Source organism: Leucopleurus acutus, assembly GCF_964270905.1.
Source record: "Leucopleurus acutus genome assembly, chromosome: 8".
NCBI lineage: Eukaryota > Metazoa > Chordata > Mammalia > Artiodactyla > Delphinidae > Leucopleurus > Leucopleurus acutus.
Window position 1 is genome coordinate 54,253,850 of NC_139151.1, and position 16,636 is coordinate 54,270,485.

General features: G+C 52.6%; 1 protein-coding gene across 1 annotated transcript in view; it reads right to left on the reverse strand.

Moving 5' to 3' along the window:
- Window positions 1-5,304: 5,304 nt before the first annotated feature.
- The window catches only part of USP35 (ubiquitin specific peptidase 35), a 75,096-nt gene continuing 63,764 nt past the window's right edge, over window positions 5,305-16,636 (reverse strand). The window contains exons 8-11 of the mRNA XM_082844523.1: window positions 9,664-9,757; window positions 8,615-8,721; window positions 6,837-8,076; window positions 5,305-5,607 (exon numbers count right to left, since the gene is read on the reverse strand). Of these exons, the coding sequence (XP_082700649.1) occupies window positions 5,440-5,607; window positions 6,837-8,076; window positions 8,615-8,721; window positions 9,664-9,757 (1,609 nt within the window). The 3' untranslated portion in view covers window positions 5,305-5,439. The remainder of the gene's footprint in view (window positions 5,608-6,836; window positions 8,077-8,614; window positions 8,722-9,663; window positions 9,758-16,636) is intronic.

A 16,636-nucleotide genomic window follows, 5' to 3' on the forward strand; every position in this document is an offset into this window, starting at 1 on the left:
CCGAATACCTACCAGACGGGTGGAGGGAGGGGCTGGGGCTCTGAGCCAGATTCCACACCTCCCCTTTGGGCACAGCTCTCAGCCCCTGTCCCTCCCGCTACTGGCCTACCTCTCCCCCAGTCCCGGAAGAAGCCAAGTCGTCTCGCTGACCCAGGGAGCCAAGGACCAGCGGACCAAGGTGGATACAGACTTCTTCAGCCCTGTCTTTCTTGGCAGGGGAGAGGCAAGGCCACCAAAAGATGAAGGAGTTGAGGAGGAAGGTCAGAGGTGGTCTTGAGGGACAAAGGAGTTAGAGCCCCAGATGCAGAAGGGCAGTGGGTACCTGCTGTGGTCCCCCATTTTCAGGCCAAGTGGCAGTGCAGCTGTTGCCGGGTGGGAGAGGCAGAAGGATAAGGACAGCAGGAGGGGAAGACAGAATGATGGGCAACCCAGAACAAGGAGCAGGAGATGGGGTGACGAAGACACTGCGGGGCCGGGCCCCCGGGACTGTGGGGCCACAGGCCCGGCTCTGCCGCTCTGGGACAGAGCGTGGTCCTCTTCCCCGAGACCCCACCCAGCCAAGAGCGCCGCACCCACGAGGCTTGGACTGTGCTGGGCGGTGCAGCGCGTGGGGTGGGAGCGCCGATGTGGTGGGGGGGCCGGCGGAGCTGTGGGAAGGCGACGCAGTGTGCGGGGTGGAGGTGCGTGGGGGGGGGGGACGACTGAGGGGCCACCCTAGGACGGCCTGGGCGGAGACACAGGGCGGCGCCCAGGCCTGGAGTGAGCTTCTGCAAGATGGGCAGTGCGGCAGGGGAGGCGCCGGTAACCGATGGGCTGAGAGGCGGGGCGAAGGCTGGGGGTGGGGGAGGCGCAGCTAGTGGTTGAGTACATCCGGAGGGCCTGGTGGCGAGCCCGGGCAGTGCCGTGGAGATGCAGGGTGGAGCAGAACGTGAGGACTGGTGTGGTGGTCAGGGGAGCGATGTGCATGGCCGCAGGCGAGGGCAGCTCCCAGGACTGATGGGTGGCGGGCAGAGCGGAACAGAGCCTAGTGGACGACGCGGGGGAGTGGCCGGCAGCCTGTGCCGTTTGGTTGAGTTTTGTGTCAGGTCCCAAGGAAGTACAAGTGTGGCCTGGTGACAGGCCAGAGTGTGCTCTCAGCTCACGTCACCCTCTGTTGCCCTGTCGAATCCCAGGTGCCTAGCTACAGGGACAGGAGAGGGCAGGCCTCTCCTCCCATGGCTTAAAAGGCCACCAGATCAGCATCACCCTCTGCCCACCTTTGCCAGGGACAGGAGGAAGGGCATCACGCCAGGCTCTTTTCTCCTAAGTCTGGGCGGGGGGGCTCTTTTATGTTAAAGTTCTTGGCCAAATTTTTAAGAGTTTCAGAGGCAACGTGGGTAGACCAAATGTTTCATCCTACCCTGGGGTGAACAGACCTTCCTCCCTCCAAAAAAAGAAAAAAAAATGACTCCCCACCCTATTTAAGGGAGGTGGCTACCGCTCACCTTTCTGCTCCTGTGAGCCTGTGTAAACACGCACACCCCAGGCCTGCGGCCTGACCTTACTCCATCCCGGGAGATATTTTCTCAACAGTAGCCCCTTTCCTCCTCGTATTAGTCATATCAATTCAATGAGCATTCATTAATGGCTGCTATGGCCAGGCTTGGGCTAGGCACTGAGAACACAGGAATTAAATCAGACTTTGTATTTGAGAAGGTCAGAGTCGATGAGAAAAGAGACAGGGACACATTGGTAACGGCCGTGAGAGACACTTAAAATGCTGATGATGTGCAGAGAAATCGAGGCTTGTTCTCTAGGAGGTTGGTGCTGGGGGCAGGAGTGGGGAGGGGGTGGAGATCAGGGAAGGTGGTTTCTAGGAAAAGGGGGTGCCTGACAGGGGCCTTAGAGGAAGAAGGGTCAGATTTTGAGAGGGGGAAGGAGGGCAAGGCTGGGATCCGGTGGAGGAAGATGGACAGAGACTTAGAGAACCTTGTGCTTTGGGAACAGACCTTTGGGAGTATGGGCCCAGCCTCTCAGAAGCAGTGAGGCCATGCCTTGGTGTCCCCACAGGTGAAATGGTAATGGTGGTGGCAGTGGCCTACCCTGGGCAGGGTTTGGTGGTTCACTCTGCCCAGCCCTGTGTCCCTTTAAGGCCCTCTGCAAAGGGTCTCACGTGGCAGAGCTTTGAATGGTGCCACCCCTGTGCCCCCATAGGCTACAGGTGGGCCCAGGTACTGGTACCCTCAGTTCCCAGCATCCTCCCCTATTGATCACAGGGTGCCCTAATAATGTCAGCATTTTCTGAATGTGCCATGTTGTGACTGAAACTGGGTGGAGTCTTGAGAGACTGAGGTGTTCACATCTAACCACCAAGGAGGCCTCCCTCCAGTTCTTGGTTCCTATAAGCCCCAAACCCTTCGGGTGGAGGCGAGAGTAGAGACGGGAGGAAGTACAAGAGAAGAGAAAATTGGCCTGTTGAGAGCAGAGACTGGCTCAAAAGCCCCAAGTACCAAGGTGTCTAATATTCCCCTGTCTGGTCAGTGTGAAAAACTGGTCCTTTGGCCTTCAGTGGGTCAGAATCCACCTCTCCTGGTGGCCTGGCAAGGACTGAGATCCCAGGATGCCTTGTCAGCCAGCATAGCTCACACAGGCCTCGTCCTGCTTGGTGCTCCTCAGAGAAGCAGCTGTCCTTGCCCCCTTCCAGCTCCACCTCTGCAAGGAGTGGCATGGAGCTTGTGTCTCCTTCCCACCTTGGTGAAGAAGGGCCCTGAGGCCTCTTCTGTGGCTACTCCCTGCTCTCTAACTTCTCTCTCGAGGGTCTGGATCACCAGGGATAGGCGGCACCCAGAGCACTGGCCAGTTAACCCCGTCCCCTCCCTAGACTGATTTCAGTAACTTCTACATTCGAAACCATTCAAATAAATAGGTCCCATTCCTAGGACAGAAGCACAGCTGTTCTCAAGGGATTTACCTGCCACAGGGCTAAGGCCTCAGCCACAAGCTGCAGCTGACCCACACCCCTGTGACAGGGCTCTGGAAACAGAGTGCCGGGCAGGAGGGAAACTGGCACGAACCTCCCCCTCTGGCCCTTCTGCAAAACGTGGGTGAAGGAGGCTGAGCGCGGGAGCTCTAAAGCCCCCTCCTTCCGGAATGCACCAAGCTCTTTGGGGCCAGGTGGGCCGCCTGATGAGGGGTCCCCCTGGAGATTCAGGCTGTCACGTGATATTTGGTGGTGTGTGTTCTTATGTGTTTGTTGGTTACATGTGTCTTGAAATTTAGAATCATTTCCCACAGAATCGTTGCTTTGTCGGGAAGAGAAAATGGGCTGAAGAAGCCCAGTCTTAGGTTTCTGGCCCTCTTACCATTTAAAATTGACATTTAATTTTTCAAATCACTGTTGGTGCCTAATCACTTAAGTTATTAATTTATTCTGTTTTCTTTTTTAAAAAAAATTTGTAACACGTATTTATCCTGTGAGTAGGTCTGGGGAGGGGTGGGAACGTGTTCACATGGGTCCTGTTTTCGCTGTGGTGACACATGGTACAGGCCTGGAGCTTGCAGGTCCCTTTTTACTATGGTGTTGGGTCTGGACAACAATAAAGTCCATTAGACGCAACCAGGAGGGCTGCTGAGTGTGTCTCGTCCGGAGGGGCTGGGGATGGAATGCACACACGCTGGGATCCCGGCTCGCTGTGCCAGTCTGCTCCACTTCCATTTGAACAGGAAATAACTGGGTACCCTTCTTGGTGAATCTTCCTTACCTCGGAAACTGTACTCCTGGTGCGTGAAATGGAAAGTGTAGTAACATCTGCCAATTCATCTTTCTTAGGAGGCTCAGTGGACCAAAGAGATGAATTCTGAGCATGACTCTGTCTCTGACAGACGACTGTCGGCCCACTTTCGCTGGTCCCTGAGGTCTCAAGGGTCTATGGCTTTTGGGCCCAAACTCCTCCACCTGCAGCCCCTGAAGCCCCCGGCCAGGCCACTGCAGTCCCAAGCTCCAAGATGGCTGGAACCTGAGGGCTGCCGCCTACTTTCCTCCCGGCCTGAGCCCAGCCCACCCCAGATTCTCAGAGGTAAGAAGGGAGGAATGTGGTAGCAGCAGCAGTCTCTGAGCAGCCCAGCGTTCCTGGGGTCTGGAGGAGCTCCAGCCCCACCTGACAGAGTCCCTTAACAGTATCCTGTTTGTTAGGGTGGCCCCCAGCCTGTGCACCCACCCCTCCACCCCTATCTATCTGGGCACATCCCCACCACCCGTCCTCACTGTTGATTGATTGAGTTACACAGCACTTCAGTGTAGGGCATGCTTGCCTCCCCTGGGGCAGCACACAAGTCAGCAGGGCAGGGGGTGGTGTCCCCTCCTTCCTGTCCAGACACAGCAAGAAACCAAGGGTTAGAGCCTACCTCACAGCCAGTGACTGAGGAGGCGGGAAGAACGACGGCTTTAAAGGCTTCAGAGAACCTATTTTTATTCCTGTTTGAGACCCTGGTTCTCTTCTCTCCATTTAGAAGGGGTACAGCAGGGTCAGGGCACAATGAGGTCAATATCTGCTCCTCACCAGACCGGCCCCATGATGACGGCCAACTGCTGAGGCGCTGAGCCAGCCAGCTTCCCTCAGGACAGGTGTCGTGAGAAACACAAACGTACTTGCAGGAACCTAAGGACGCGCTCTCTCTTAACCAGAAGGGGGATGCAAATGGTGGCATCTCAGGCACTGAGGCAGGAGAGAGGCTTGAGGCTGTCCTCCCCTCTGTGCGTTGTTGCTTGGTGTCGGGAGGGCAGTCTCTGGTCCTGTGCCAGGCTGCGTCCCACCTACACTCCTCTCAGAAAAAGTACAAACAAACAGTGTAGGCACCCACAGACGTTGCCTCAGGCCCCTCAGAGAAACCAGAAGGCGGCCAGAGGGGTGACACACAGCCGCCTTCTTCGTGCGAAGGCTTGGATCTGCCTCCGCTTTGTAGACCACAGAGAAACAAGATTGTCTGAAAGGACAATCTTGGGAAGGAACTGGGAAGGAACTGCTACTTGATGGCAAAACACCAGCGCTGTGACGTTCAGCCCTGTGGGATGGCCTGCAGCGGGTAGGGGACAAGGCCCAGAGAGTGTCCGTCTCAGCTGCTTCAAGCTGACCAGGACACTTGGGTGTCAGTAAGTCTTAACGGGGCTGATCCCAGTGTCGGGGCCTGAGGCCCGGTTTAAGGGGCTTGGGTCTCACCTCCGTATCTGAGTGAATCTCCTGTGCCCTTCGGGCTGAGGGCAGGGGCCCAGGAGCCCCCCCCCCCCACCCCGCTCCATCTCTCTGGCCCTCGGAAGGGCCTGCCTTCAGGACTGGACCTGCGCAGCCTCCCTCAGACCCCCACCTGGCCGAGCACCTCTGCCCGGGACCTGGGTCCCCCCCCACTGAGGTTGCCTGTGGCACCCTCACAAGTGCTTAGCAGGCCAGGGGATGAGGGTTCCCATTAGAAGACCAGTCTGTGGAAGTCACCACCGCTGCCACCTGCAGGGCTGCAGCCCCCCGGAGGGCCTTCATCCTCATCTTTGTCTTCGTCAAAGCCCCTCCCCCAGTGTGGAGATGTGGGGAGTGCAGAGATGTAGGCCGCCCTGCTCCGCGCCTCCTTCTCCTGCTCCTGGAAATACAGATGGGGATGGGGCCGGAAGCTTAACGGTCAGTCAGTCAGGCTCTGCAGCCTCAGTTCTCCCTGCACGCCCCCAATGCCACCCAGCCCTTCCGAGCATCACCCCAGTCCCCAGGGCCCGGCGCAGAGGAGCCACAGCTCCTGCCCTAGAGGCATTCCAGCTTAGTGGGAGGACGGGTGGGACGGACCCAGAGCCATCCTGTATCTAGGCTTCCAAAGCATTCTTCCTCCTCCCCCGAATAGAAACTCCCAGTGGGGCTTCCCTGGTGGCGCAGTGGTTGAGAGTCCGCCTGCCGATGCAGGATGCAGGGGACACGGGTTCGTGCCCCGGTCCGGGAAGAGCCCACATGCCGCGGAGCAGCTGGGCCCGTGAGCCATGGCCGCTGAGCCTGCGTGTCCGGAGCCTGTGCTCCGCAACGGGAGAGGCCACAACAAACAGTGAGAGGCCCGCGTACCGCAAAAAAAATAAATAAATAAAGAGGAAAAAAAACCTCCCAGCCCCCTGAAGGAAAGGAACTCATTTCTACTAACTAACTGGACTGTGAACAGCTGACAAGGGCCTGACGTGGCACCACAAAGCAGGAGGTGCACTTCAAAGGGCACCTCATAGCCCCCAGGGACCCTGCTGCAGGCTTCCTGGAGTGGCTGCCCAGCCTCTGCCAGCGAGGAAGCTCTTCCTCCTGCTGAACTGAGGCCAGCCGTGGATTCGCCTTCTTACCACGGGCCCAGCCCTGCCTCCACCTGGACAGCTCGGCAGAAACGCAAAAGCAGAGCCAGGGTCCCCACAGCACGCAGGTGCTGCTGGCCAGGGGTCCTGACGTGCCCACACCGGCGGCCTGCGGCAGCACGCCTCATGCTGGTCCGCACGCTGGCTGTTTCAGCTGCAAAGTATTTTGATACCAGCCTTGACTCTACAGAGTGGAGCCGAAGGCTCAGAGAGAAGAGGCTCAGTGAGTCGGGCGGCCCCCCCATCCGCTCGTATCCACTACTCACAGAGCCCCTCCCCCAGCACACTTACGACACCTTAATAAAACACTGATCCTTCCTCATGTCTGTTCCTCTGAAGTATGGGGCTACGCCTGTCTGGCCCACCAATCTTCCCCAGCACTGAGTGACAGCTGACTGGATCAAGGGAGAAAGGAACAGACTCCAAGAGAGGAGCCGTCACCATCTGAGCCCGTGGGTGCTGGGAAGCCCCTCCGCCCCCAGGGGCTGCTCACCTGCAGGAAAAGGATGTTGTCTTTGGAAATGGCTTCCATCAAGTCTTTGTGGAGGGTGGGCTCTGCCCGGGCTCGGGGAGAGCCGGGCTCAGCCTCAGGCCCCTCCCGGGGCCGCTGCCGGTAAAAGAGCACGTAGGCGGTGTCCTTGGGGAAGAAGGAGGTGACGTTGCTGACAGACTCAAAGGAGGAGAAGGACACCCGGGTGTCGTTGAACAAGTACCACTGGTTGTCGGGCTCGGGCCCATCAGCCGCTCCCGTGTTCGGGGCTGGGCGGGCCGCTCCCTCGCGAGCGTAGCAGTAGTAGTGGCCGCTCTCCGAGGACACCCCGGAGTGCACCACGACGCTGCAGAGGTCGTAGGCCTGGCCCCGGCCCCCGGCCAGCGGCAGCCGCAGCAGCAGGGGGATGGAGACGTCGTCCAGGATCTTGCGGCGCCGCATGGTGCGCAGGTCGAAGGAGAAGCGCAGCAGGGTCAGGATGAGGTAGCGCGGCCCCTGGCTCAGCTCCACCACCTTCTCGGCGTCCTGCAGGGAGGCGCACGACTCGCAGCGGTAGCGGTTCTCTGCCGTCAGCCTCTCGGGCGACAGGAAGTAGTTGACCAGGTCCAGGACCGAGCGGGAACCCTCCCCAGATGGGGCGGAAGCATTTCTGAGGGTCCCTGGGCCCAGGCCGTCCTCATCCTTCTCGGCCTCCTTCTCCTTCTCGGCCTCCTTCTCGGCCTCCTTCTCCTTCTCGGCCTCCTTCTCCACTTTCTCCTCCTTTTCCACCTTCTCCGCCTTCTCCTCCTCCTCTTCCTCCTCCTTTGCCACCTCCTCCTGACTGCTCTGCCCCCCGGGGCCCTGGGGGCCCAGGCCTTCAATGTTAAGGACGGTGGGGGGAACGTCCCCTGTGATGCAGTGTTTCCTCTGCCTCCGAGGAGCCGCCCTGCTTGGCGCCTGGGCTCGCGATGGCGAAGGGAGGTCCTGGGCGCCGACGTCCTCTGCAGGGAGCATCACTGAGCCCAGGCGGCGGCGGCGGCAGCGCTCAGGCGGGGGAAAGGCAAGAGACAGGTCCGTGAAGGCCTCCTCCCTGGTGGAGATGTTAAGGCAGCGGAGACAGCATATCCGAGTCACAATCTTGCCCCCGAACATCTTCTCCACCGAGGTTGGACTCGGGCTGGGGGGCTCCTCGGGCGGGGAGGGCGAGCTGGACTGCTTCAGCTTTTGGCAGATCCTCGTGCCCGTTTTCTCCTCTTCGTGCAGCCTGGTGCAGGGAGCAAAGGGCCTTCGTCCATACACAGACCCATCCCCAGTGCACTGGCCTGACCTGTGCATCTGCCTTACTCAGCTGGCCACGTGTTTACACGCATGCAGGAGAAGGCACGGGGAACATACATATGCCTGTACGAAACGGCATCCGTGCACATGCACTCATAAGCCAGGCACACATGCTACATACTTACCTGCACGAGGCTCCAAACCTGCCACAAAAAGACGTGCATGTGCCCCCAGAGAGCTGATGAGAAAACACACACGTGCACGCTCAGGCAAGCACAGCATGGTGTACACACACACACTTACCCTCCCAGTCACGGCTCCTGTCAGCATCTCCAAAACTCCCCTCCCACTCGGCCCCCGTCCCCACACTCACGACACACATCTGCTCCAAGCCTTTCCCAAGTGCAGGGCTGTGCCCCCGTTTCCAGGAAGAGACAACACAGCCCAGGGGGAGGGGGCTTTCCCACGAGCACCCTCTCCAGACCTGGAGGCCCCCGTGCAGAGCCAGGCCTGGCCTCCCTTACCGATCCAGCAGGTACTTCAGGTACTCCGAGCAGTCCTGCTGGGTGCCAGGGCTGAACCAGGGTGTCCAGGATGCAGATAGAAAGTTCTCTGGAGAAATGGCAGGCCGCTAGGACCAAGGAGGGAGAAAGAAAGGGCCAGGAGCCAGGGCCACTCACCAACCAGCGCCACAGTATGCTAGGCCTGAGGATGGCCCTGGGGACTCTCTGCCCCAAACTTCCAGCCTCCCCACTGAAGTCCTCCCCCTCCCCTGACTCATCCCACCAAGGCCACGCAGCCTATAATCAGGACGTTGGGTCACGGAGGTGAACAATCCTCCGGGAGTCTGCTCCTCCCGGACACACCTCACATTTCACTCCAGGCCCTTGTTCGTTGCCATTCCCTCTGCCTGAAACACCCTTCTCCCCTGTCAGGAGCTTAGCTATAGAGTTCAAGTCCCAGGTGCAGTTAGTGTCACCTGTCCCACAGTGTCTTCCCAAGAGCCCCCATGCCCATCATGATCAACTCTTCCTCCCTAATACGCGCACTACACTCACGTTTCCCTCTGCTCAAGCACTACAGCTGCTATCTGCAGGTTCCTCTTCCCCACCAGACTACGCGCTCCGTGGAGACAGGGCTGTGGCTGACTCATCTCTGTGCCCCCGCACAGGGCCTGGCATAATGCCTGCCTGGCCAAGGGCTTTAGGTTCCAGGAGGGCAGAGACAGGGATTAAAACAAATACAGCCCTCAGGGTACCTGGCAGGCAATATGAGTGCTCAAAAATGCCAGCAGACCAACAAAGCAACACCTAATAGAATGGACTGAACCACTGCTGGGAGAGATGTGGGCAGCGCAGCACAGAGGGGCTCAGGAGGCACTCCCTCGCCTGCCCGGGAAGGGCGCTGAATCGGCCCCTTGGGCTTTAGCCGTGAACCCATGCCAGCCTGGACTGGGGCCCAACAACTCACACCAGAAAGTGGGGGCCCACAGCCAGATGCAGGCAGGTCGTGGGGAAGGGGAGGGGTCAGACCGGGCCTCCTCTCCAGCATCCCCGACTCCCCCTGCGCTCACCTGGCTGTGTTCCAGGAAGGCGAAGAGCCACTGCAGCTTGGTCATCAAGGGCTGGGAGTTGTTCTCAGTCAAACGGAGCACACAGTGTCTGAAACTTCCAAACAGAGCGGGGCACCTGGAGTAAGCCAAGGGCACCCAAAGAACCTCTACTCACCCATACCGTGGCAACCCAAGGACTCCAAGCTAAAGGCAGGACAGACACCTGTAGCTCCAATCTGAGCCAGGCGCCAGGGAAGAGGAGCAGGTGAACGGCTCAGCTCGGATGACAAGGTGACCCCTGCAGCCCCTTCCAGTTCTAACAGCCCATGACTCCACAATTTGAAGATTCCAGTGTCCTAAGGTCTTATGGTCTCAGGGTTTTAAAGTTGGAACTCTCAGACACGCTCCAGACTCCATGCCAATATCACCACCAGCCACTCACACCCTTCTCCCTACTGCCCTGAGAAATGGCGTTCAGACCCGTCCAGAGCAGCGCGCCCTGCTCCAACGTTGGCCCTCCAGGCCAACTATTACGGCCCCTTCTCAGGGCCCCTGCCACCCCAAGTTGTCCCTCTGCCTTCAAATGGGAGGGGGTCACTGTGAGGAATATGCTGAAAAAAGAGGACGGGGGTAGACTGGGGCTCATGAAGGGGTCTGATCCCATGGGAGATAAGAGCGAGCCCCTCCTGACAACCACATTCCCTAGAACAAGCCAATTCCCAAGCCCCAGCTGAGCTCCTGTTCTCCCAAGAAGCTCTGGCTAGACAGGTAGGCATCTCTCCAACCTGCACCCACTGTGCAGGACAGTATAACCAAAGTGCAGTCCACGTAGCAGTCTGTGACAAAGCAAGTTCAGAAACTGAGACTTTAGAACCTTGTATAGTGATTTGACAGTACTATGACCGTACAAGCACACGAGCATTTCCTAGTAAGTCATTTTATTGTATTCTACAAAGGGAAGAGTCTGCAGCAGACTGGAAGTTCAAAAGACGAAACAAAACTAGTCCTTCCCCAGGCAGTTTGAGAAGCACGACAGCAGCATGTTAGGAGTTCCTAGAGTTCAGCTCCAACCTCCTCCTGGAGCTGAAGCCCAGAGAGAAGAAACTGCCTGGACGTCCTACCACAGCCAAAGCCAAGGCTTACTTCCACTGTGACTTTTTAAAAAGATGTCTAAGCATGCTACTGGTGAAACACACACAGTTGAATAGATCAATAGAACAGAATAAAGAGCCCAGAAACAGACCCCCATAAATATAGTCAGCTGATCGTTGACAAAGGAGCAAAGGCACTATAATGGAGCAGAGAAAATCTGTCAACAAATGGTACCGGAACAAGTACACATCCAAACCCAAAAACAAATGAAATATGAACACAAACCCTACACCTGTCACAAAAATTAACTCCAAATGGATCATAGACCTAAATGTAAAATTCAAAACTATAAAACTCTTAGAAAATAACAGGAGAAACCTAGTGACCTTGAGTGTGGGGATGCCTTTTTAGACACATCACCAAAGACACAACCCGTGAGAGAAATAATTGATAAGCTGGATTTCATTGAAATTAAAAAATTCTGTGAAGTACAGTATCAAGAGAATTAGAAGACAAACCAGAGACTGGGAGAAAATATTTGTAAAACACACATCTGATAAAGGACTGTTAAAAAAAAAAAAACCTCTTAAAACTAAACAATAAGAAAACAAACAACCTGATTAAAAAGTGAGCCAAACATTTTAACAAATATCTCACAAAAAAATTATATATATATATACATACATACACACACACACACACACAGATGGTAAATAAGCACATGAAAAGATGCTCAACATCATGTCAATCAGGGAAATACAAATTAAAACAACAATGAGATACCACTGCACACCTATTAGAAAGGCCAAAATCCAGAACACTGACAACACCAAATGCTAGCAAGGATGTGGAGCAACAGGGACTCTCATTCATTGCTGGTGGGAATGTGAAATGGCACAGCTACTTTGGAAGACAGTTTTGCAGTTTCTTACACAACTAAACATACTCTTCCCATCCTATGCAGCAATCACACTCTTTGGTATTTACCCAAAGGAGCTGAAACCTTATATCCACACAAAAACCTGCACAGGGATGTTGATGCAAGCTTTATTTAGAATTGCCAAAACTTGGAAGCAACTAACATGTCCCTTCAGTACGTTAATGGATAAATGGCACTGTGGTACATCCTGGCAGTGGAATATTATTCAGTGCCAAAAAGAAATGAGCTATCAAGCCACAAAAAGAAATGGAGCAACAAATGCATATTACTAACTGAAAGAAGCCAATCTGAAAAGGCTACATACTATATGATTCCAAATGTATGATTCTGGAAAAGGCAAAACTATGGAAACAGTTAAAAGGTTGCCAGGAGTTAGAGGGGGATGAACAGATAGAGCAGAGGATTTTTAGGGCAGTGAAAATACACTAGATGAACCTCTGGAACAACATTAAATGCACCATTTGCATTATAGGGGTCCCAGAAGGAGAAGAGAGAGAAAGGGCATGAGAAAATATTTGAAGAGTTAATAGCTGAAAACTTCCCTAACATGGGAAAGGAGGAATACGTTGACACATATTAATCAAATTGACAAAAATTAAAGACAAAGAGAAAATATTAAAAGCAACAAGGGGAAACCAACAAGTAACACACAAGGGAACCCCCATAAGGTTATCAGCTGATTTTTCAGCAGAAACTCTGCAGGCCAGAAAGGAAGTGGTATGATATTTTTAAAGCAATAAAAGGGAAAAACCTACAACCAAGAATACTCTACCCAGCAGGGCTCTCATTCAGATTTGACAGAGAAATCAAAAGCTTTACAGACAAGCAAAAGCTAAGACAATTCAGCACCACCAAACCAGCTTTACAACAAATGCTAAAGGAACTTCTCTAGGCAGAAAAGGCCACAACTAGAAATAAGAAAATTATGAATGGGAAAGCTCACTGGTGAAGGCAAACATACAATAAAGGTAGGAAATCATCCACACACAAATATAATATCAAAACTAGCAATTATGGAGAGAGGAGGGTACAAATGCAGGATATTGGAAATGCACTGGAAATTAAGAAACCAGAAACTTAAAAAGCAAGCTTGCATATATATACAGACTACTATATCAGAACCCCATGGTAACTGAAAACCAAAAATCTACTCTACACTAGATACATACACAAAAAAGAAAAAGGAATCCAAACTCAACACTGAAGATAGTCATCAAATCACAGGAAAAGAGAACAAAGAGGAAGGGAAGGAAAAAGACCTACAAAAACAAATTCAAGGGCTTCCCTAGTGGCACAGTGGTTGAGAGTCCGCCTGCCGATGCAGAGGACACAGGTTCGTGCCCCAGTCTGGGAGGATCCCACATGCCGCGGAGCAGCTGGGCCTGTGAGCCATGGCCGCTGAGCCTGCGTGTCTGGAGCCTGTGCTACGCAATGGGAGAGGCCCGCGTAACGCAAAAATAAAAAACAAAAAACAAATTCAAAACAATTAACAAGGGCTTCCCTGGTGGTGCAGTGGTTAAGAATCTGCCTGCCAGCGCAGGGGACACAGGTTTGAGCCCTGGTTCAGGAAAATCCCACATGCCGCAGAGCAACTAAACCCTCGTGCCACAACTACTGAGCCTGTTCTCTAGAGCCTGTGCTCCGCAACAAGAGAAGCCACCGCAATGAGAAGCCTGCACACTGCAATGAAGAGCAGCCCCCACTCGCCGCAACTAGAGAAAGCCCACGCACAGCAAAGACCCAACACAGCCCAAAATAAATAAAAATAAATTTATTTTAAAAAATTAACAAAATGGCAATAAGAACATACATATTGATAATTACCTTAAATGTAAATGGATTAAATGCTTCAACCAAAAGACATAGACTGGCCAAATGGATACAAAAACAAGTCCCATATATATGCTGTCTACAAGAGACTCACACTTCAGATCTAGGGACACATACAGACTGAAAACGAGGGGACAGAAAAAGGTACTCCGTGCAAATGGAAATCAGAAGAAAGCTGGAGTAGCAATACTCATATCAGACAAAATAGACTTTGAAAGAAAGACTATTACTAGAGACAAAGAAGGACACTACATAATGATGAAGGGATCAGTCCAAGAAGATATAACAATTATATGTGCACCCAACATAGGAGCACCTCAATATATAAAGCAAATACTAACAGCCATAAAAGGAGAAATCAACAGTAACACAATAACAGTGGGAGCCCTTAACCTCCCACTTTCATCAATGGACAGATCATCCAGACAGAAAATCAATAAGGAAACACAGGCCTTGAATGACACATAAGACCAGATGAACTCAACTGATATTTATAGAGGATTCCATCCAAAAGCAGCAGAATATACGTTCTTCTCAAGTGCACACAGAACATTCTCCAGGATTGACCACATGCTGGGCCACAAAGCAAACCTTGCTAAATTTAAGAAAATTGAAATCATATCAAGCAGCTTTTCCGACCACAATTCTATGAGATTAGAAATCGATCACAGGGAGAGATCAAGATGTCGGAGTAGCAGGATGTGAAGTTCACCCTCTCCCACAAATACATCAAAAATACATCTACACGTGAAACAATTCTCACAGAATATCTACTGAACGCTGGCAGAAGACCTCAGACTGCTGAAAGGGCAAGAAAATCTCCATGTAACTGGGTGGGAAAAAAGAAAAAAAAGAAGAAAAGCAAGAAAGGAATCAGGATGGGACCTGCAACATTGGGAGGGAGCTATGAAAGAGGAAAGGTTCCTGCAACCTGGGAAGCCCCCTCACTGGCAGGGAGGTCAGCCAAGATAGAAGGGGAGCTTCAGAGCCTTTGAGGAGAGCGCAGCAACCTGTTTGAGGCAGCCAGAGCAGAGGGAGAACTGCACAGATGGTCAGTGCCACCACCCTGTGCTCCCTAGCCTGACACACATGTCTGCCAGAACTGACAAGGGCTGGGTGCTGGAACTCGGGCTTTGGCGATCAGAACTGGGAAGAGGACTGGGGATGGCTGTGTGGAGACAGACAGGGGTGGGAGTGGTGCTGGAATCCAGTACAGCCACGGCTGGGGGTGTATGTCGAGGAAGCCTGGGACGTCATAGAGGTCAGTCACCACTGTTTGGGGGATGTACAAGGGGAGGGGTGGGACCCAGATTGCAGCCTTTTTCCCTGTGGGCACGCATGCAGAGGGCAAGACACTGCCTGCATGGGCTCCAGGGGCAGTCGCAAGCCTCCACTGCCGCCCACCTAAACGCCAGGAGCAGTCACAAGCCCCCACTGCTTCTCTCCCACATCCCAGGAGTGGTCATGGGCTCCCGCCACCACCCTCCCAGACTCCAGGAGTGGTTGCAAGTCGCATCCACTCCCATCGCATGCCCTGAGGGTGAGTCTGAGCCACCACCACCTCTGAGAACCCCAGGACTGGGCACCAGCCACCACATCTGCACACACCCTATCAAGGGGATAACAACCAGCACAAGCTGAGAAAAGAGGCTACAGGGATCCATACTAAAAACAGCCTCACACCAGATTTATTCAACCCACACAAGCTACAGGGATGAAACCACATATACATAGTTCTCCTAGACCACAGTAGATAACTGTTGCTCCTTAACTTACAGAGTAAGAGAAATATAAGTAACATGAAGAAGCAAAGGAACCACTCCCAGTTAAATGACCCAGCACATTCCCCTGAATGAACAATGAAGCAGACCTCTTCAGTCTAACAGACACTGATTTCAAAAAGGAGATAATAAAAATACTGAAGGAATTAAGAAAGGCTATTGACAGAAATGCAGAGTACTGTAAAAAGGGACTAGAAACTATAGAGAGAAACCAAGAAAAATTAGAAAACATATTTGCAGATATGAAAGCTGAGCTAAAGGCAATGAACAGCAGAATGAATAATTCAAAAGAATGAATAAGTGACCTGGAAGATAGAAAAATGGAAATCACCCAATCAGGACAGCAGACAGTACACAGATTAAAAAACAAAAAACAAAAAACTTCTGTGAGGGTTTCCCTGGTGGCACAGTGGTTGAGAGTCCACCTGCTGATGCAGGGGACATGGGTTCGTGCCCCGGTCCAGGAAGATCCCACATGCCGCAGAGCGGCTGGGCCCGTGAGCCATGGCCACTGAGCCTGCGTGTCTGGAGCCTGTGCTCCGCAGTGGGAGAGGCCACAACAGTGAGAGGCCTGCATAACACACACACACACAAAAAAAAATTCTGTGAAAGTGATGATAACAACAATGAACAGCAAAAAGATATACATGAAGATGTAAAAGAGAATATCAAAATCATAAAATGTAGGGGAGGAGAGTAAGAAAATGTAGAAATTTTTTCCTGGAATGTATTTGAACCTATATGACTACCAGTCTAAGGCAAGTAGATACAGGAAGGGGTTAACATACTTGAAAAACAGGGTAACCGCGAATCAAAAACATACAATAGATTCACAAAAAAACAAAAAGAAGAGAAGAAAAGTATAATGCAAAAGAAAATCATCAAACCAGAAAAGGAAAAAGAAAAAGGGACAGAGAGGAAATACAAAATCAATGGTAAAACACGGTTTAAAATGACAACAAATACATATCTATAAATAATTACCTTAAATATCAATGGACTGAATGCTCCAATCAAAAGACACAGAGTGGAAGGCTGGATAAAAAAGCAAGAGACTACAATATGCTGCCTATAAGAGACCTACTTTAGGACAAAGGACACACATGTATTGAAAGAGAGAGGATGGAAAAAGATGTTTCATGCAAACAGAAGTGACAAGAAAGGGGGGGGGGCTGGCAATACTCATATCAGACAAAACAGACTTAAAACAAAGTCCATAAAGAAAGATAAAGAAGATCATATGATGATAAAAGGATCAATACAAGAAGAGGATTTTACACTCGTCAACATATATGCTCCTAATATAGGAGCACCCAAATACATAAAACAAATACTAACAGACGTAAAGGGA